At 44.8% G+C, this 22,544-nt stretch overlaps 1 protein-coding gene across 1 annotated transcript in view; it reads left to right on the top strand.

Moving 5' to 3' along the window:
• Window positions 1–4,513: 4,513 nt before the first annotated feature.
• The window catches only part of TGFBR2 (transforming growth factor beta receptor 2), a 202,491-nt gene continuing 184,460 nt past the window's right edge, over window positions 4,514–22,544 (top strand). The window contains exon 1 of the mRNA XM_078663940.1: window positions 4,514–4,859. Within this exon, the coding sequence (XP_078520066.1) occupies window positions 4,763–4,859 (97 nt within the window). The 5' untranslated portion in view covers window positions 4,514–4,762. The remainder of the gene's footprint in view (window positions 4,860–22,544) is intronic.

Below are 22,544 nucleotides of genomic sequence, written 5' to 3'. Positions count from 1 at the left end.
GTTGCAATACTTGGAATATCTCTTGGTTTCCATAGGAGAAGTATCTCATACCTTCCTTGGTTGGTACAACGCCCATTTCCCCTGAACACATTTTTGTTACTTTAGCCCCTCACAAAGGAGATCACTGACAGACTTGCACAGATAATGTCTTCATACCTCATGATGTGTCCAATATAACAAATTGTTGAGTTTGTGGATTGCTCCCCTCAGCTACTCATAAAGGTGATAATTTGTTTCCATGCCTTTGTCATATCCTGGGAGTTGTGAGGGTTGGTTTGCATTGTTTGTCATGGTACACTACCATTTCCACCACTCCGCTCAGGTTATGACACCTGCTGATTCTCGCACTGTGGTTGGTTATATACATTTTTATCATGGGTTTACTCCTATAGGTAAGGCAGGACTAAACATCTCTGGTACTTTGTCCCCAAACGCTTGAATGAGCAAATATGAACAAGGTGAAGAACAACACATGGCTTTCAATGGAAAGATTTCCAGAAGTTTATTACATCTGAGTATTGTCAATATTTCCAAGATTGTAATGTCACTAAGGACAAACCAATACTGGTGTCTGTGGTTCTTCGCTCAGCAGCTGCCTTCTGTGTCACGGGGAGGGGGGAGATAGAGTTGGGGAAAAATAAATGCAATTTCACCTACCCACTCAGCAAAATTAATAGTCCTCCTTTTATCATACCCCCTAACGTCTATGTCATCTGTGGATCCTGACCTTATATATGGCTTCCTAGGGGATGGTCCGGCAGGTGTTACCTCTCTTTTCTTCTTCCCCTGGTGTATGTTGCTCCAACCAATTACCATAAGGATCATCAGCTGCAGCGTAGGAGTATATACTTGCCCCGAGTCAGAAGGGTCATTGACACGCAGGATATAGATCAGACGGGTACCACCTTACAGCAGTTTGAGTATGCAATGAAGGGTATCATACTTTTTGGGGCCCCATGTCCAATAGCCTTAAAATTTGTTGGTTAACAAGGGTTGTTGAAGTGGTTATTAACAGTAAAGCTGGTTTACTGACAAACATCACTGCTGAGCTTCAAGCTACGCGGTTAGTTACCTTGCAGAACCGGATGGTGTTAGACGTCATACTTGCAGATAGGGGTGGGGCCTGTCACGTCATTGGCAGTAGCTTTTGTGTGTAGATACCTGACCATGCCCCAAATGTGTATGCTGCCATACAGAAATTGCATAGACTCTAATCTGACATACATCAGAGAAAATGGTACTGGGTCTTTCTCTGGGATGTTCTGGGGTATTCTCAAGTCCTGGGGTTGGAAGATCCTTAGCATTCTTGCTGTGATTGCTGGTATTTTCTTCACATGTTGCCTTTGCTTACACTGTATCCCGACCTGCTGCACTTATTGTACAAATGTTCTCACCCATAAACCGAAGAAGTCAGTTCATGACACTAGCGCTGCTATTATGTTGCAAAAGAACAATAACGATATGATGCAAATCGATGAGGGCATTTTTGGTTGCACATCATCCCTTGTTACTTCTACCCCCAATATGGAGTATATGGTTTTCTCCAAGTGTTGATGTCCTTTACTTCTTAGAATACTACACCTTTTCCCTTCATAATATAAAATGGGTTAGGGAATGCTAAAAGGAGGGGCTGATGAAATGAAAATTTTTGTGCTTTTATGGATAGTGCATATCCGAATATAGATCAATGAAACTGAAACTGAAATGAAAATGTTTTGCTATTTTGTTTGTGCTTTGTTCTTGCGCTGTTAGCACTCGCTGCACCATTTTATGTTCAGCCGCCATTTTGAATCATGTCGTCAGCTGCGTATTCCCTGACTCAAGAAGCAGGCTGTGGAAATGTTCGTTTCTCCAAGATTAGGCCTTGCTCTGCTAATGAATGCACTGTTTTTACATTCCTTTCTCATAGATAGAGGCTTTCTCCCACTAGCCTAGTGATAGATACACGCAGAACGACCTTGGCATAAAGATAATGTGTGCCCGGTCTCAGAGTCGAGACTCGTCTTACTGTACTTCTTTGTTTTAGCTGCACCTGCTAGTTGATTTCCATTATGAGCGGGACATTCTGGATTCAGAAACGTGCTATGTATGTTTGCTGAAGTCAGTCCCTCTGCAGCAATCCTAAGAGGCTGGTCAGACTGGACTCTGCTCGAGTGTACCTGAATAAAATATACTTGATTTGTATTCTCTACTATCTGACCGACTCTTCATTTGTATGGAAGGCTGAGAGATGGTCGCGAGTGACCCGGTTGGCCCTATTCGGTTCACTTCTTTCAACCCCACTCCATACCACTCCACTCCACTCTATGCCACTCCACTTTATGACACTCCATTCTATGACACTCAATTCTAGAACACTCTGCGCCACTTCACATTACAACATTCTATGCCACTCTATGACATTCTTTGCAACTCCACTCTACTACTCTTTATTCCACTTTACTCCACTCACAGGTACTCCACTCTATGCCACTCTAGTCCATTCTACAACACATTACTCCACTCTACAACACTTTACTTCATGTTCGACACAATACTCCTCTCTATGCTACGCAACTGTATGACACTTCACCCTACGCTCCTCGACTCTACTCTGACATCTTCTCTACTCTACTCCACTCTACGCAACTCCAGTATACAACACTCCACACCACTCTATGCCACTTAACTCTAAGCCATTCTACTCCACTCTACGTACCTCCACCGCAAAGTGGACAATCTACAACTCTCTATGCCACTCCACTCTATGTCACACAACTCTACAACTCTACAATCTATGACTCTCCACGGCACACCACTCCAATCTATCACACTTCATTTTGCGACACTGTAGTCTACAACACTTCACTGCATTATACTCCACGCTATGCCATTCCATTGTACTCTACTCTACCCCAAGACACTCTACGAAACTATATGCCCATCCACTACACGGTCTTCAACTCTGCGCACTCCACTCTATAACATTTCACTCTATGATACTCCACTTTACAACTCTCCACTCTACGTACGTCACTCAACTTCATGCCACTCTACTCCACTCTACACCATTCTCTACTCCACTCTCCGCCACCCTTCTCTACTGCACTCTACGCCACTCTATTCCACTCATCCCCACTCTACTCTACGCCCATCCTCTCTATGGCTCTCAACTCTGGGCTCCTCCACTCTTTGACATTCCACTGAATGACACTCCACTCTATGCACTCTAGTCCACTCTATGCCACCTTCTCTATTGCACTCTACACCACTCTACTCCACTCTTCTGTGCTCTACACTACTCTACTCTATTATACCCTATGCCACTCTACTCCACTGTACTAAGCTCTACGTCACTTTACTCCATTCCACTCTACACCACTGCATGACACTCCACTCTGCTCCACAACATTCCACTATACTCCACGATACTCCACTTACTCCACAGCAATCTGTTCCGCTCCATGGCACTCCACTATGTGACAATCCACTCCACCCTACTCCACTCTACTTTACGACACACTACTCTACAACACATTATTCCACTTTACACCATTCCACTTTAAGACAATCTATACCACCCCACTCTACGACACTCTATGACCCCACTCTACGTCCCCCTGCATCACTCCACTCCACTCTACTTTACTCCACACTACACCACTGTATTCCACTCTACACAACACTCACTCAACTCCACTCTACTCCAATTTACTTCACAATAATACTCCTCTCCATTCCAGGACATTCCACACTGTGACACTCCCCGACACTCCACTCTACAACATTCCACTCTACGACTCTCAACTCTACAAAACTACGGCATTCTATGACCTTCCACTCCATGCCACTCTCCTCTACGCCACTTTTCGCCATGCTCAACAGCAGCCACGCTGGTGTACAACATGGGCACACTGGCGTAACGAAAAGTGAGGGGGCCTCCCTGCACAGTACTAGGGGGCTCTCTCCAGGCTCAATCAGGAGCTCTCCAGCCAGACTGCAGGGCCGATGGGGCCCCTTGGAGATAGGGGCCCCCCCCGCACCACGTGGGCTGCGGGGCCTGTGTTACGCCCCTGCATGGGCAAAAAACACCTTTGCAAAACCAATGGCTCTTGCATAGGCGAGACCTAATGGCTTTCAAATGCTTGTTTACTAAGCACTTAAACACAATTAAGATTTCAGCATTTTCGATATAAAATAGACACGGGTCTGTTAGTAAACATTAACCGGACCGATTTATTCAAGAGTTATACCCTTCATGTTCGTCCCGTGGCAAACTTTGTCTCTGCAGCGGGCTTACAAAACCCCGAGTAGGAAATGGCCGTACCCGCCCGCGCCCGCGGATTTAAGGGCAGAGCGTAGCCGGAGGCATGTGAAAAATGCACGGCGAGGAGCGGGACGGTCCGTGAAGGCACGTCTGCGCTGCGAGGGGGCCTGGCCACGGAAAAAGGGCCGGCTCTGCGGGGATGACAGGAAGGGGTGAGGTTTTCTATGCAAGAAAGAAAAAAAAACAGTAAAAAAGTGCCTGAGACCTGGGAGCAGCGGGCCAGCTGTTTGCGAAGTTGAACGTTTCCTGTTCCCCTGCTCGGTGCTCGGCTGTGAGTCACCAGACACGGAGGGCTGGGAGGGCTGGGGGACGGGAGGGAGGCAGGCAGGAGCCTGTGCTGGAATCCGGGGCTCGCTCGGGACGGAGAGGGACATCGAGGGCCAGAGAGAGGCCCCCGCATGAAGAGGCCCCCTCCGGGCCCCGGCCTGGTCTTATGAGAGCCCCGCTGGAGGGACCATGACGGAGGGGCGGCCCCGGGGCCAGCTCTGGCTGCTGCACGCTGTCTGGTGGAGCCTGGCGGCCAGCGCCGTGCCGCCCTACCTTCTGGACTCCGGTAAGTGCCCTGTGCCCCCGCCCGCTGCGCCCGTCCCAGGCTGGCTGGCCTGTGCGGACGTGCGCTCTCGGTTATGTGAATTCTGTACAGCGCCTGGCGTGCTCCGGACAAGGGCCTCTGGGAGCTGCTGTTTCCGAATGCACCTTGGTGGTGTCTGACTCCTGGCCGAAGGCGGCCATAGAAAGAAGTATTTTAAATAAATTGATGCATAATCCCGAAGGTCAGAGGACTCGTGCTGTCTGGGAGTCTTCGGACTGCGTGTGGGACAGACTCCTCCACATGCTGAACACTAGCTCGGTTGAGCGCCTGCTGCGGAGATATGTCTGACTAGCAACAGGTTTCAGTCTCAGGGTGGCCGAGAGCTGCAGAGTTCAGTGTGCAACGACTCGAACATGTCACCTGTACCCATCCCTGTAGGATTGCTCAGCAGGTCACTGCACCTGCTCCAGATGCGTGTGCGTGAGATGCGCTTCACCTGTTCACATCACAGCAAGATTGGTCAGTCGTTTATTTGTGCCCTGGATAGATCTGCATAAAGCCTACCTTTCGAATTTCCCAGCCAGATAGTTCAGCGGGTTAATGTTCTTGCAGTGGCGGTCTGGGGTTTACAAGCTTGACTCCTGGCACGGTTGGTTCTATCAAAGCACTATACATTGAATGTACTTGTACGGATCAATAATAACACTATATATTTACACGCCAGGAGACAATTCCGTGCCTACTGTCGTCAATTATAATATTAGGAGACGCCGCGTTTCATATAAAAGTGACTTTTCCTGCTTTGCATGTAATCCATTGAGCAAAAAATGCTTTACTTTGGTGAAACAAATCTAAGTGGGTTTTGTTCTGAAAACGCAACATATGGGTAATCTTATTTTCCGTTTATTTTGCCTTCTCTGCCCTGCGGTCAGCGTGTGAGGGAGATGAAGAGAGTTGAGCTATGTTGGGGAGATGTGCGCGTAGTTTGCAGGTGAGCGGCACGAACCCTAACACGATTAACTCCGCCTTTCACCCTTCTGATGCCAGTAAAGCGCCAAGGTTTTTGATGCAGGCGCTGCGCCAGTAATGGAACAGTTTGTGCCCCGGGGCTCCCACAGAGAGGGGCGCAGCTCACCCTCATCCACTTGAGACGCTCTTCCCGCCACTCTCCGCCCCTGTGAAGCAGCTTTTGTAATCACGGCGCTGCTGCGTGGGAGGCTTCGCATGGTTTCTCCTGCGCAACGCTCTGTTTGATTTCTGTATCAATCTCTGTGAGCTAACCCCCGGCATGCGAGGCTGGTGGATAGCGTGTCCTCCGTTTAACGCTCACACCTCAGTTGCTGGGTGTAGCGGCCTTTAAATTACACAAAACTATAAAAACATACCATAACGTCGATGACAAAATCCCTCACATTAGTTATTCTCGTAAATGTTATGTCCCAGGGTGCAGTGAAGCGGGAAATGGCTGACCTTGGGCCAGTAAACAAAGCACACGAAGTAAATATTATGGTTCAATAATTCTATCGAGATGTTCGGGGGAGAATCTTGTAAATGCCACCAGAAACATCGGGTGACTTTGTTGGGCAATAACTCACTTGTTAGGTATGTTATATATTTTTTCATATATATCATGTTTATATTGGGTGGCAGTATGCTTTATAAAGGGACTGTTTTTGGGCAAAAAAGGGTTTCTAGGTGCCGGCAAGTTAACCACAGTGCTGTACTGTTTGGTTGTCTGCAGTATAAGGATAGACACCTGTTAGTTGCGTTACTCAGCAGTTGTGTTATAAGCAGAAGTATGTCATGCATTAATTAGCTGATAGTTTGTAAAGATCCCCCCCCCCCCCCCCCCCGCCTCCTCCTCCAGTCTCCGGCTGCTGGTAGGCCCTGATTGCCGGCCCTGATTGCCGGTGGCGCAATGTTCAGGTTTCCTTTACCATTCTCGGAGAGTTCGCTGCTTAACAAAGGGCACTGTTGCAGCTGCGTTTTTGATGCTGGCACTACATAAATGCAAAGCTATGTTTAGCAGGTGGTTATGTGGGCGAAGGAAATAATTAAATATAAGCCCCCCCCCCCCCCCCGTTGTGTGAAATGTATAATTCACAGGGATGTATGAATGTGTGACTGTGGGAATTGTGTGGTTCAAACACAGCCTTGCTACAACCTGCCGGGCAGTTAGACGGGGGCGATTGAAGAGACGGAGGGGGCACGCCACCCGGCGACCGGAATGGTGGGGATGCAGACGGAAGTGGTGGCGGGGCAGACAAGGTGGCCGTGGGGCAGATTATAGGAAGACGAGGAGCGGGTGTAAAATTACCGCCCGGAAATATCGCCGCTGTGTGTGTTAATAAAACTACCCAGTCACGCAGTAACCTTGTCTATAACAGCCCGTAACCTGTATTGTACCTTACATTCGCTTTATTCACTAACCAGTGCTCAATTTAACACGTCATACAATGACACATCAGAGTTTATCTTGGAAGTTAAGGACACAATGCAAATTGTGCAATGTGGACTTTAAAGAGCGAGTCTGTGTTCTGCGCTGGCTGATCAGTGCTGACGTCGCGTTGTACTGATTCCTCTGGGCAACATTCTAATGCACTGGTGAAACTGTTGTGTATTTGTCCATTGTGCCTCAACAATGCTGTTTTTGGCACTCCACTCCATTGTAAAGTGCTGTCTCAGGTACCTGAAGTGTGCCACCCTTGCTTTGTCGCGTGTGCCTGGCACCAGGAGTTTACACAAACGCCTCATTGCAGTTGGGTGGGGCAATGCACCTGTTGCACTAATTATTGTGTGACCGTAGTCTGATCCTACGCAGCCTGAAAGAATGTTGTGATGCGTAGTAGTAAAATACGTTATCTGCAGCACCGACGCACAGTGGCTGTGAGATCAAGCACTATACAATAAATACTGTTTATTGTACAACTTTCCAAAACTTGCCTCAACACATCAGCTTCCTTCGCATATAGCATTTGTATTATTTTTGCATTTATACAGCTCTTACTTCCCCTGACAAGGCGTTGAAGCGCTTAATTGCACTTGAAAGTTCTGGACTGTGACGGCACCTGTGTTGCCTTCCAACCGAAAGGCATCCGCTTTGATTGGTATTACACTCTCTGCTTTATTATTATTATTACTTCGGAATATCCTAAGGTTTGATGACCCCTGTGGCGCCAGGGATTCGGGTTTCAGTGCTTGCGAATACAAAAGAGGTGACCAAAATCTCAGGGGCCCTGACCAACTTTGGAATGGAGCATCTTCATTCTTACGTTTTATTTATGAGTGTAATAAACAAAGGCAAAACTTATCGCAGCCCCTTAAATGATAAAACTTTATAAAATACATAAACTGATCAAGTTGATTGTCTAATATGGGAAGAGTAAATACATTGCTGTCTCCTGTCAATGTCATATTTAAAGTGTCGCCTAAAATGATGCATTTTCCCATCCTGCAAAGTTCAACTCATAATCACACCCTTTAGAACTCTCCAGCTGTATCATACCCCCAGATTAATCAAAGTCCTGTTTTGCGAGTCCTTAAGAGCGATTTTTAAGGAATTGCTATTAAAGACTCGCAAAACGGGATGCATGTAGAAATCGCAATATTTTTTGCGATTTCTACTGCTTCCTTATTTTCGATTCGCTAATTGCTAATCGCAAATAAGGAATGGCTTTCCCATTCATTCCTATGGGCCTAAAGGCCCATAGGAATGATTGGGGAGTCATTCCTTATTTGCGATTAGCAATTAGCGAATCGCAAATAGGGAAGCGATTTCAAGGGTGCCAGAGTGTCCAAAGGACACCCTGTTGCACCCCTGAAATGGTAATGTTGACTGGTGTTGCGCACACATGTCCAAAGGACATGTGTGTGTGTAACATACAACTTAGAAAAATACACTAAAGTGCATTTTTCTAAGTTTTTGCTATTTACCACGTAGTTTGACTTCTCGGTACATAGCGGCCCCAGATTGCAAATTCGCAATTTTAAAATGTTTCATGAATTGCATTTAAGGAATCTCAAATTGAGATTCCTTAAATGCAATTATTCGCAATTTAGCGATTTTCGAAATTGCAATATTTGCATTTGGGATGATGAATCCCAAATGCAAAAATAGCGCTCGCAAAGGGGCAGATTCTCAGAATCTGGCCCTTTGCCAGCCGATTTTGCCTTAATGAATCTGGCTGATAGCTCCTTGGCGTAGCATGTTCACAAATTGCCGAGGATCACCCATTTCGGTGGTGTGGAGAAGCCTGGCTGAGCACGAGAACTCGGCCACAACAGACAGGCGCTCGCTGAACACACCACTCTACATATGACACACCCGTCGTAAAATGCCTTGCACGTGCGGTCCTGAACACACATTGGGGCAGATTTAGAGACCAGCGCCCTATCGACTCACAATGGCCCAGAGGGGGGAACACAGAGGGTGTTCTACGCTGGGCTCTGAGTGGCTATTAGTGCCCCCAGAAAGGACTGCCCCTGCCGCCTGGGGCATTACCCGTGCATGAGTCTGCACGGCCATGTCAGGGGGCACTTCATACACCTGTCATTGGTAGGAAGACCATGTTGTGTTTTTGTCATGTTATGATGAAGGAAGGCTTAAGACAGGGGTCCCTAGAACTTGAAGATTGAGAACTTAAATCAACATATGCTAAATAGCCATTATGTTCTTTGTCCAGCGGGACAGGGATTTTATTTTAACAATATAAAAATACCATGGAATTGAAAGTGATGTCAAGGGGCACAGCCTGTGACCCACAGACAACAAGACAGAACAACAATTTTCAGGCAAAAAACGGTCTGTTTCCTAGTATTCAGTAGACAGACTTAATTAAATCATGTGCAATACATTCTGGGTATTTAAGGGACATATGGTACATAGGTGTCACCTGTCACATATGGTACATAGGTGACACATATGGTACATATGTTTTTCTGTCTTGTTGTCTGTGGGTCACAGGCTGTGCCCCTTGACATCACTTTCAATTCCATGTTATTTTTTATATTGTTAAAATACAAAATCCTGTCCGGCTGGACAAAGAACATAATGGCTATGTAGCATATGTTGATTTAAGTTCTCAATCTTCAAGTTCTAGGGACCCCTGTCTTTAGTAACAATTAAGCGCCCAAGGTCCCTAGTGTATTACCTTTGGGTTCCCTTGTCTTTGTAAACATGATGAAGTAAGGCAACAGCCTCAGGGCTCCTAATGTAGATGGCATCGAATTACAGCAAAAGCCCTCCTGTTTTTCGCTGCACCAGCCTCATGCCAGAGGCAAAATGTCATTGTTTTCTGGGCGAGCTGGAACCCTCGCACTGGTCCTGCCTAGCTTTGCCTATCCATCTCAGCAGACACTATGCGACATTAATTACTTACCACAAGAGGCACTAATTTCACCTGTCTCGAGACCATGCTTTCATCCGTCCACCCCTGGAAGCACATCATTTATCACAGTGGTGTGTCAGGAGGCACTACATGCACACGTCCATTCCTAAAGGTACAACATGGATTCGAAACACTCGAGATTTACAGAATTAATCTCTCTCTGGAGGATGTAAATATACTTTAGGTCTTCACCCTCATCTCACAGTGCCTCTACCGGATGTTGAACCCGAGGGAGGCATCACTCACCCTCACACACAGGAGAGCGCCCAATGTTTGGCTGAAAAACAGAAGCTTCTAACAGCTATCAAGGCCCAAGTGGAAACTTGCAATTTTTGCTCTAAAATTTTATGTTTTAAAATCAATGGATGATTCCCACCTATAAGACAATTTATGTGAAAATATGATTGAGACTTTGCTGCAAGGTGTGTGTGCGTGTGTGTGCGTGCATGTATGTGTGTGTCTGTGTGTGCGTGTGTCACTCCGAGTGCCACCCTATGTTCCCATTTAATTCTGTCACTTAAAGTTCTGTCATTGGCCTGGACAGGCAACTGGACTGTGTAATGAAACCACTCTATTTTTATACAAGGGATGTGTGCTTGCCCCAACACTTTACATTTTCTAGTTTTTAGGTCTGGCCTTTGAGACAGCTTTAGATGTCTTGCTTGACTACTATTTTCCATCAAAAATCATACATAATACACGCATGTAAAGAGGCTTAAGGTCAGACTTAATCCAGCGATCAGTTAAATCTCATGCCACCCTTTGCTTCCGGCTAGCATACTCTGTAGCATGGGCAGTCGGTCAGTCCACTTTACCCATTGGCTCACTTCACTTTGAGTGGCTGCTCAAAGCCTGTGCACGTTGTTCTCCGCCACTTAAAAGTAGTTCTGTTATCTTCAGTGACACACCCAGTTCAGAGTGTTTTTTTTTATCTGTTTATTTATATCAACTCTGAATGCCAGCTATATATTTTACCTACACTCTAGAGGCCCAGTTGGGGATTTTTTCCTGTCTTTTTTTAAGCTGCTGTTCTGAAGTTTTTACATGTCATAATATTGTAGCTGCGTGCAATCTGAGTGCTTGGTTAGGTGGTGTTTATTCTTGTCTCCTTCATAAGTAATGAAAATTATAACATGCACAGCACAAGTAAACAGTATGTTATTTAAAATTCATCACTAGTAACACTGTTATAGTAGTGATTTTTTAGTTTTGCCCATTTTTTTTATCGCAAACATATGGTGGCCATGTTTAGGCGCGACATGTCTTTTTCTATATATTTTTGTGGCGCATGCTTGCAACGAAAACAAAAATGCACCAGCCTGCCAAGGCCTTACCCAGGGACTTTGCCAGTGCTTGTTCTGATTTCGATCTCCTCTTAGACGACCTCCCAGATCCCCTCCTACGTCAAGTTTAGGAAAATACATTCTCTTAATTACGAAAATTATGAGCTATTTGATTATACAGTGGTTGGGCATCAAAGCTCTTTTAATGTCTCCAATGTATATGTTGTGGCGGACTCTTTAAACATTCATCTTGAAAAACGGCCAAACAATGTTGTATGGAGCCGGCTCCTTCGGGGGCTCGTGCAGCAGTGATGGTCACATGTTGAAAGTGCTGCTGTTTGCACGGATTTGAGTGTAGACTTTGGCTATTATCTACATTGCAGGCCTCAAGCAGAACTGAGGAGCTAATGAGACAAATTGTGTGATGCTTACCTCGCATGCAACACCCAATAGGCCCACTTGCATGCACTGTCGTGCAAAAGCCACTCCTATGCTGCATTGGTCACTTCTGTGCTGCATTGGCCATTCTTGTGCTTGCTTTGGCCACTCCTGCGCTTGCTTTGGCCACTCCTGTGCTTGCATTGGCCACTCCTGCGCTTGCATTGGCCACTCCTGCGCTTGCATTGGCCACGCCTGTGCTTGCACTGGCCACGCCTGTGCTTGCATTGGCCAGTCTTGTGCTTGCATTGGCCAGTCTTGTACTTGCATTGGCCACTCCTGTGCCTGTATTGGTCACTCCTGTGCCTGCATTGGCCACTCCTGTGCCTGCATTGGCCACTCCTGTGACCGCATTGGCCACTCCTGTGCTTGCATTGGCCACTCCTGTGCTTGCATTGGCCACTCCAGTGCAGCATTGGCCCCTCCAGTGCAGCATTGGCCCTTCCAGTGCAGCATTGGCCACTCCTGCATTTGCATTGGCCACTCCTGCGTTTGCATTGGCCACTCCTGTGCTTGCATTGGCCACTCCTGTGCTTGCATTGCCCCACTCATGTGCTTGCATTGGCCACTCCAATGACTTCTGATTTGCCCTACTCCGACTGATCAAAAAGAGGTCGACAACAAATGATTTTAGACCTTAGAAAAGCCACTCAGGGTAGGGCTGGGATTCAGTCTAGCAGGGTGAGTGGTCTATCTAAGCCCTTGCAATTGATTTTTACGCACCCCAGTAGTACATTATGGATCATATCTCAATTGTTGCATCAAGCGACTGCCCTCCTTAGATCTTTAAAGCTAGAGGGTGCCTTGGTCGAGGCGGCAGTGCCGTATGCCATTTTACATTTGTTTTTGGAACAAAAGCTATTATTGTTAAATCCAGCTTGGCCAATTTGTTGCCTGAGAATCAGGTCACCCCTATAATTGTATTGTGATTTCTAGGGTCGTCTTCCCAACCTTTACACGCTTACCAATATCTGGGATCCATCATACAGCTTAAATTCACGCGGATTTGATTGTGCAGGGGCTGCACATAACAGCCAATATCAGCGCAGACATTGTGATTGACCTGTTGATAGTTTGCAACATGTTTTGTTCGCATGTCGGTGGATGCAGCTCCTATGGCTGCCAATAACACACACATTCCAATTGCATCTGAGAATTTGACTCTGAATAGATCTTTGCATAAATGGACGATATGTGATAAGAAAACAAAAAAATTGAATGCCTTGCATTTGTTGATGGTTAATAAGTGCTAATAGATCTGATTGTTTCACTCTAAATACAATAATAACTAATAATTCATATCTTATCATTACTAAGAACAAAGAACAGTCTGTTTGTTTTTCAGTGTTTATTTCTATTAGACATTTCTGGTTGTCCGACTTGCCAAATTCACATTATCTGATCAGGTGTGCACTAGGATATTTTAAAAAGAGAAATGGAAGCAATGAACAGGTCTGACCATCTTTACAGCCGTTCCTTCCTATACAAGGTCCTCGTTGCGGGGCAGAGAAAGAGAGACACTGAAGTCTGTAATGGATATCCCTTTGCACTTTGGAAGCTAAACCCATACCCCACAGTTATCCACAGACTGTACATTTCGAATAGGAACACAATCTCCTTTGTGAGTCAATTTTGTTTATTAGTGTTTTACAAAATTATTTAAAAAATCGTGTAATTTTGCAAAGGATATGAACTTTCTAACTTTTGAAAGCTTTTCTTCTGTGTGAAATTTGCTGTGTGGGAGATTTTTCTGTGGGGGAATTCTCATGCAATACGTAGTCTTTGTGTTTTTTCCCTCCAAAGCCTACTATTAGATGGATTTTTATACTCCTTTATTTTAGTGAAGTTGGCGAAAATGTCTGATTTTGCCAATTTCCAAGAACCCTAGTTTGTTGACATGTTAGAATGCCTATGAATGAATACATTACAAGTCTATAATACTCCAATGTGTACCATTACCATTGTGTATGGATTATACTTATCTTAATTTTCCTCCTTACTGCTTGTGTATGTTTAAGCAATTCTAGGGAAGATTTATAAAGTCTTTGCACCAGCGCAATGTTGTCAAAGTAACACAACATGGCATTAGTCTGGTAAGGGGATTTACTTATAGGGTAAAGGTATTTTGCATTGGTCAAATGAGCCCAGTGCGGTTTTTCAGTGCAAGTAGCAGATTGCGCAACTTTACTCCACTGTGTGTCAATTGGTCCGTTACTTGGGTGAAGCACGCAAACACCCATGGTTTTTGAGGCAAAGCCCAATCTACTAAAATAGTGAGACAAATCTTTGCATTAAAGAATAACACCTCCTTGTAGCAGGCACTAACTTTGAGAAATGAGTTTATTTTTCAAACTTTCCTCTCATTGTATATGTGCTGCACAGGGTGGCATGTCTAAGAATTTGTCTAGGATTGGTGTTTGTAATGGAATGATATAGGTCCAGAATAAAACCTTTCTAGCCAGCCCAGACACATCTTTACACCCTGGTGGAAAGGTTGCGCGTAGCACTGGGCAGCCTCTTTGTGAGACGGTACTCGGGCCTTAGGAGCCAAGACAGTTGTGGTTTTCAGATTTAGGACAATGAACTGGGGTGGAAGACGTTTCGTCTCCGGAACAGCCACCCCCACATATCAGGGCCTTACCCACCCTGCTCAACTTGGCAGTTCGGGCTGGACTGTTCCCATGAGGCACAGGGTCAGACTGATTTGCATATGGCCATGTCTGAACTGGGGTGGCAGAGTGGGCTAAAGAACGGTGATGGATTAAACCTAGATCTTTTGACTGGGTGTGAGTGTTTGATTGGTTCAGATGCTCCGTCCATCACCACCCCCTTTTGTACCGCAACTTTAGAAAGGAGCTTAAAACTTAAAAAACGAAGGGCTTTGCAATCATGTTCTATGTAATCAGCGCCAAGAAACCTCAGGGTATCCAAGCGCCCTGCAAATTTTATTAACATAACATATGAGGGCAGGCCGCAGGCTATTATTAATAAACCTGACTTTCATTTGTTTTCTTCCCCTGGCGCATGTTCAGTGCAGCACAGCAACTTTGATTGCCGCACTGCATTACACAAAAATGATTAAATCTGCCCCCCTCACAACTATCAACTGATTCCACGTAAGAGGGTGACGTGCACCAGTTGTTTTGCAGCCAATATCACTCATCCTGCTCGGGTCTGCATTCTCACTTTTCCACCTGTATTCCAGCCTGCTTAGGACTGCAGATATTAACCTTAGCTTGTTCTACATATTTTATTGGTCCTTTCATTAACATATGTTTTTGTGTCAGTAGATTTATGCATAAGCTCTGTTGCTATTTACACTAAGGTCACAACATGTATACAAAGTCACCAGCCATCCCCCAAGTCTGATGTTTCACTTTCAGCCCAGGGCATCTACTTCCATAAAGAAAGGTATGACTACAGCCTTGTGGCGCCACCTAGAGGTGGCACTAAATTACTGCAAAAGGCTTGATTTTTTTCTTTTTTTTTGACTGAATGTAATGTACACCAGGTAGCAAATTTCTAATGAGGCTGGGGTATTGAAAATCGTCACATCAATTCTGCTTCAGCCACTCTAGGTTTTTTACCCTGCCACACCTTGCAGGCTGGCATTTGCAGTTTCACATCCACCAGTTAGTATTATTGTGGGTTTAAAAATCCTTTCATGCAAATGGTCTTCAAATCACTTTTTGTCACTGCGTCCTTGACCCAGATTCCTACATTCTTCCCTTCTGCAGTGAATGCTGTGCTTACAGCTTACAGCCTTTCCTATCACCTTACATAAACTTTTATTTCATGGTTTACTTTGCATTCTGTAGACGAGTCAAGGAGTCCCTGTGGGCTGTGCCGGCTTCCGGATACGGAAGTGCAGTGTCAGGAAACGCGTCGCGGGGTCAGCCTATTTCGAGCCACAGGAAATGTTTTTGTACCACCCAGCCGTGTAACCCAGAGCTGGAGGCTTTCACTTCTTAGCATGGATTGACAGGCGTGCATGCAGGAGGGCGCGGGGAGGCTGGGGCAGCTGCACACATCAGAGGCCTTGTTTACCCTGGAGTAGCTTTAAAGCCCTACATAAGTAACAAGGCTTACCAACCAGATTTACCGCCATAAATTATAAAACTGTTAAAAAATAAAGATACAAAAATAAGCAGGCGTTATATACAGATGGATACCCTCGTGGAGGGGGGACGATGAAAGGGTTGAGGGTGGGAGAGAAGAATCTTCGATATGTTACACAGTGCGGCGCAGGAATACAGATACTAAGGGGCATATTTATGAGTTCTGGCGCATCTCTGCAAATCAGCAGGGATACGCCAGAACAAATGCGTCACGCAAACTACTCTTGCGTCACGGCGGATGCGCCGCATTTAAAATGCGGCACGGCGCGGCGCAAGGGTAGGCAGATGCGTGACGCATCTCGTGACGTAAGGGCGGCGCATCGCTGGAGTCGCGTCGCAAGCGCGACGCGACTCCAGCACTGCTCGGGTATACCCTATACTTAACGTGCTGCATCAGTCCTTACGCCTGCTTCAAGCAGGCATAAGGAATTGACGTAGCAGCGTTGCACAAGTGCCTGCGTGAAATCTTGTAGATTTCACGCAGGCACTTTTGCAAGGCGCACCTGCCCCGGAACGCCCAGCCTGCGTCAGAACGCCCACATGTGGCGCAGGGCTTTACAACGTGACGCATCTGCCTAGATGCATCACGTTGTAAATGGGTCGCAGGGATGCGCCACGTTTACACCGCTGTTGCGTCACGCATCGGCGGCGTAAACGTGGCGCAAGTGCCTTGTAAATCTGCCTCTTAGAGTATAAGGAACAAGCATTTGTAATGTAATATGTCTCGCAGATACGAGAGGTTTGAGCTATTGGCAATGCAATAGCTTAAACTCTTGCAAATGCGAGAACTTTTTCATTGCAAATGTTTTTATGTTTACGAGCTCCCATGCGGCGCTTTCACATTTATGGAGGCCGCGCCCCTTTCTTTAGACAAGCCGCGTCTAAAGATAGGGGCGTGTCCAACATTAAAGTGAAACCCCAGCATGGGGCGCTTTGACAAAAAAAAAGCATCTGTTTGTCAAGTTGACAAACAGATATTTTTTTGTAAAAGCACCAATGCCGCGCTTTTGCTTTAATTGCACCCGCGTACCCTTCTTTAGACAATGCTTGTCTAAAGAAAGGGGCCGGCTTCCATGAATGTGAAAGCACAGCATGGGTGCTAGTAAACAAATAAATAAATAAGCGCAGACACTATACTTAAAGCGGACTGCTCTGTTAAAATAAATAAAGAAAAAAACACAACCGCTATAGTTAAAGCGGACTGCCATTAGTAAATAAAAATAAAAGCGGGCTGCGTGCTGCGACCTAGTGGCTGCAATAGGGATACATCATTAAACAAAATAGTGCTCACAGCCAAGATAGGGCAGACCGTGTAAAAAGACAAGTAAAAAGTCCAGGCGTAATGGGAGGTAACAAATGCAGACAAGGCAGTACTAAGGAGGGAGTAACAAGCCTAATACCGACACGGAAGCCAGCGTTTACGAAGGACAATGATGCAAGCCAATTACAAATATTGGCAGAAAGTGGGCGGGGCTTCAAAGCCATACTCCAATACTGCATGCCTCGTAGCAGCGGATGCGCTGCCCAGGCTCGACCCAATAAATGGAACTGGTGCACAAATGCAGCAAACACTCATTTTTACTTTTTTATTATCACTTCTTTATTTAGGTTGTGGAGCGCCCACATTTTCCGCCAGTACATAATACAGAAACATTTTCGAATCAGGACAACAGATTGCGGCCAAAGATTGGCCCTGCTTTTCATTTTAGATCATTTTATTCACCAGTATAGTTTTTAACAAAGTTTTGTTCCTTGTTTAAAATTCAAATCACATTTAGTTTATTCCTCTTTTTTTCTGCTTTAGTAAGAATGAAGCAAGCTGATTGTTCCTCAAACTTAGTTTGATAGTTTTGCTTTTTAAAAGTTGAGAAAAACTCGTCTCGAAACCTACTGATGATTAAATATACCACATGGTTATTATTGAACTGAAACGTCCTCTGTGTTTGCTTCTGTGTCTTTATCTCATGCCTCCTCGATGGAAGGGAAGATTCAGTGAGGGGGCATGGAAGGGCTAGCAGAAGTTCTAGGGCCAGAGAATGTAAATGTACTTGTAAAGCGCACTGCAACTCCTTGCCGGAGTATCGTGGCGCTGGAGACCACTGGGGAACCCGTCCTGGTTTTCCCTGTGAGATGGTCCCTTACTGGGTATCTCCAAGGTGAAACCAGGCATCCCCGGCGACTTGTGGGGGGCCGTTGTAGAGATGAGGCAAGCTTAATGCCCAGAGTTGCCGAGTGTGATCCCTGGTTAGAGTAGGCACCGAGGCAAGAATTATTGAGTCCGTTGACCCTGGTCACGACCCTGCCGCGTCGGGAATTGAACCCTGGTCCCGGGCTGTTCTCTGCTTCCGGGTCTGCCGCCTCTAACCAGTGAGCCACACCACTCCACACAGAAGCACTTTCTTTTCAAAGTAGGTTATGATGAGAAGCTGGTATCACTGAGCAAATGATTAATTAATTAATTAATTACTTTATTTATTTATTAAAGTGTTTTGTGACGTGAGGAGCATCCTACGACTGACTTCTGAGCACTGCTATTTACAGACCAATACAGTAGAAAGTAAACCAAAAGCGACGACAAATAAAATTAATTTCTTGAGTCCTACAAGACAAGAATGGGAGAATGACCCCTGTCTAACGTTCTTCGATCACAAGCCCAAGTAAAGATTTTCAGTGAATTGGTCACCTTGGTCGGTCAGTTGTAAGGAGGTTCTCGAGTCTGGGGTAGTTCTGTTCTGCTCTGTAGTGATCCAGAGATTTGCAGACTGGCTGCGGTGCCTCTTCGATTGAGGAGGGATTCAGGGATCAGGTGTGAGGATGCTGGTGAGACGGTGTGTATCACTTACAACGCAACTTTTACATCGTAATACTGTTACAACGCAGCTATTACAACGCAGGATCCATTACAACGCATGGCATTACAACGCATGGCATTACATCACAGATGCTATTACAACGCATACCATTACATCGTAAGTATTGGTAAGTATATAATTTATTTTAATTTTATTTAATATTATATAAATGATTTAATTAATATTAATTATAAATAAAAATAAATAAAAATATTTATTTATGTTTTTAAATATTATAAATTAAATTTATTATTTTAAGTAATTTTTTAAATAAATATGAGTATAGGAGTATATGTATAGGTGTACTGAGGTTTTAGGGCAGGGTTTGGGTTTTGGGGTACAGGGGTGTTTTTAGGTTTCAGGGTAGGGTTTGGTTTTTGGGGTACAGGGGTGTTTTTAGGTTTCAGGGTAGGGTTTGGGTTTTGGGGTACAGGGGTGTTTTTAGGTTTCAGGGTAGGGTTTGGTTTTTGGGGTACAGGGGTGTTTTTAGGTTTCAGGGCAGGGTTAGGGTTTTGGGGTACAGGGGTGTTTTTAGGTTTCAGGGCAGGGTTTGGGTTTTGGGGTACAGGGGTGTTTTTAGGTTTCAGGGTAGGATTTGGGTTTTGGGGTACAGGGGTGTTTTTAGGTTTCAGGGCAGGGTTTGGGTTTTGGGGTACAGGGGTGTTTTTAGGTTTTAGGGTAGGGTTTGGGTTTTGGGGTACAGGGGTGTTTTTAGGTTTCAGGGTAGGGTTTGGTTTTTGGGGTACAGGGGTGTTTTTAGGTTTCAGGGTAGGGTTTGGGTTTTGGGGTACAGGGGTGTTTTTAGGTTTCAGGGTAGGGTTTGGTTTTTGGGGTACAGGGGTGTTTTTAGGTTTCAGGGCAGGGTTTGGGTTTTGGGGTACAGGGGTGTTTTTAGGTTTTAGGGTAGGGTTTGGGTTTTGGGGTACAGGGGTGTTTTTAGGTTTTAGGGCAGGGTTTGGCATTAGGGATAATTAAATTATATTTACCATTTTAAAATTAATTGAAATATATTTAATAAATTAAATTAATTATTTTACATTAATTACATTTTTTAATTAAATTAATTAAATTAAATAAATTAATATTATTAATTTAATTTAATTTCATTATAAAAAATATGTACATTAAACTAATTACTTTTTTTAATTAAATTAAATTAATTAAAATTTTTATTATATTTACATTTATTAAATAGATATTATTTTATTAAAATAAATTAATGACAATTTTTAAATGTCTTTTAATTAAATTATTTAAAAAAAATTATTTACAATAAACTAAATAACATTTTAAAAAAAAAGTCAACTTACCTATACTTACGATGTAATGCCATGCGTTGTAATAGCATCTGCGATGTAATGCCATGCATTGTAATGACATCCGTTGTAATGGATCCCGCGTTGTAAAATCTGCGTTGTAACGGAATGCGTTGTAATACAACGCGTTGTACTGACACCAATCCTGGTGAGACGCTCCTGTTGGGAATGCAGCAGGATGACCGACTTTGGTAGGAGTGACAGGACCTTCTTCCAGTAGGCCTGGGTGGTGGTGTCCTTCATAAGGCACCCCCTTCCCTGGCCCTTCAGAAAGGAGTAAGACTACAGTTGAGAATTATTGCAAAGCGATTCCTACCACTGAGAAGGCACTAGAGACCAGCCTTGGCAGAGATAGTCCAGGTTTTCTGAGTCCTTCAGTGCATTGCACCAGTCCAGGGGCTGCTCATGAGCACTCACATTCCTAAAATGCACAGCTGTGGCTCTGTCCAACTTGTGCCCACCACAGCATCGTTACCCAGAGGGCACACTGTAGACGCTTCGCTCACACGCAGCATCCTCCCTCATTATAGTACACCAGGGACCTACTCTTCCCCCACATACTGGTTGCATCTTCTAGCTCTAAGCCCAGGCCCCATCCATCCTTTCTTTCAACTTCCTTCATTGACATATTGGTATTTTTGCAGATATTTGGAGGAACAGTTCAATGGTTATAACAGCGTCAGGCAAAAATAAATGTTTGCCTCTGGTGGCCCATCCGTCACCGGCAGAGGGTTCCCAAGTGCAATACGGCATCCTTTGCTGCCACCTCCTGGAGGCGCCATGACACCTCCTGGAGGCGCCAGAATGTGCACGCCTTACCTTGCCTTATGAACGTGCTAATCCTGGATATTTTGTATATGTTGCTGTGAAGTGAACTATAGAACGGTTTTAGCCCTGCAGAAGTATCTAAGCTTTAAACACTGTTATGTGTGGGGTCCACACGAGACCAGATTACAGAACAAGCGGGTGCTGGGTAGCAGGTTTTGGCATGTTAGTGGGAATGCGGAGTATTCTGTTGATTACCATATATTTACATAACCCATTTTTATATTAAGTATTTGACTGCATTTATTAAAAAGTGAAAGCATCATAGATGAGGTGCAACATTATGATGCAGTGCATGCACATATTTTGTATTTATCCTTACACTATTCACCCTTTTAAACTCCAAGAGTAGTAGTGATTTCCCAGAACCCTCCATTTTTTGGACAAGGGCCAAAGCTGTAATTTGAACGCTGGGTTTCTAGTTCCAAGGGCATCAATTTAGCAATAATTCCAGATTGCCTCACTGCTTTGCTCTTCCACCTTTGTGGAGTTGCTTGCTCGTCCAACCATCACCATCCAACCACCACCAGGCCTTTTGTCCCACCAGGTTTCTATCAACTTTAAAACAGGGATAATCCAAAACTTGGCAAGAAGTCGTGGTTTTTGTGGTGTAAATCTAGTTAAAAGAACATTGAAGACGAAGAGGTTGTGTGCCATGTTTGGAGTCCATGCATCTCCCCTCCACAGGAGGGTTCATGTGAACTTTATTTTTACTCACATGAGGCTCCTTAAAATGTCCCTCTTCTGTATCCAATACCCTAAAAAGTGCAACATTTGTCTGAAACACGCCTCCTTTGGCTTTTGGGAGGGAACTTTTGCCCCCTGCTATTTCCTTCACTTGTTTTAATTATGTTGTTATGCGACCCACAACACACTTCGTAGGAATGCATGTGCTTAGTGTACACACTAAAAGGGGAATTAACTACACTTGTTACAGATTTTCAGTCTGTTATTATGTGATGGATAATACACCATGACTCACCTTTTGCCTCCCCCGCACTGGCTTTTTTAAGCAAAATCTTCTCTGTATGTTATTTTTAATATTTGTTTTATAAAGTGTGAACCCGACCCGCTTGATTTACCACAGGAAATACACTACAGGAAATCACAACCGGAAATACCAATACAGTAAGCCTTTTCTCTCCAACCACCACCCCATACAGTACCCGGCACACATTTCTATGCATCCTGCAGAATACACTGCAGGCGTGGTTTGCAAATTCGAGGTAAGACTTTGATCAAAGGGGAAAAAACGCAGGCAGAGTACATAGGAGGGGGGGGGGTAAGGGGGGGGGGTTGCAGGTTGTCATGCCTGTCTAAAGGTACAGTCTTTTTTAGTACTGTCCGTAGGTTAATTTATCAATCGATCCGCTGGAATAATGTGGCAGGGAATCGCCAAATTATGTGGCAGGTTTGTCTAAATTACACGGCAAGGAAATGCAAATTATCCAACCTAATGCGGCACGTGTGATAGTATTACTGCATAA

Source organism: Lissotriton helveticus, chromosome 10 (genome assembly GCF_964261635.1).
Source record: "Lissotriton helveticus chromosome 10, aLisHel1.1, whole genome shotgun sequence".
NCBI classification, from domain to species: domain Eukaryota; kingdom Metazoa; phylum Chordata; class Amphibia; order Caudata; family Salamandridae; genus Lissotriton; species Lissotriton helveticus.
The sequence above is the reverse complement of the archived record's forward strand: the minus strand, read 5'-3'. Positions and strand labels throughout refer to the sequence as shown.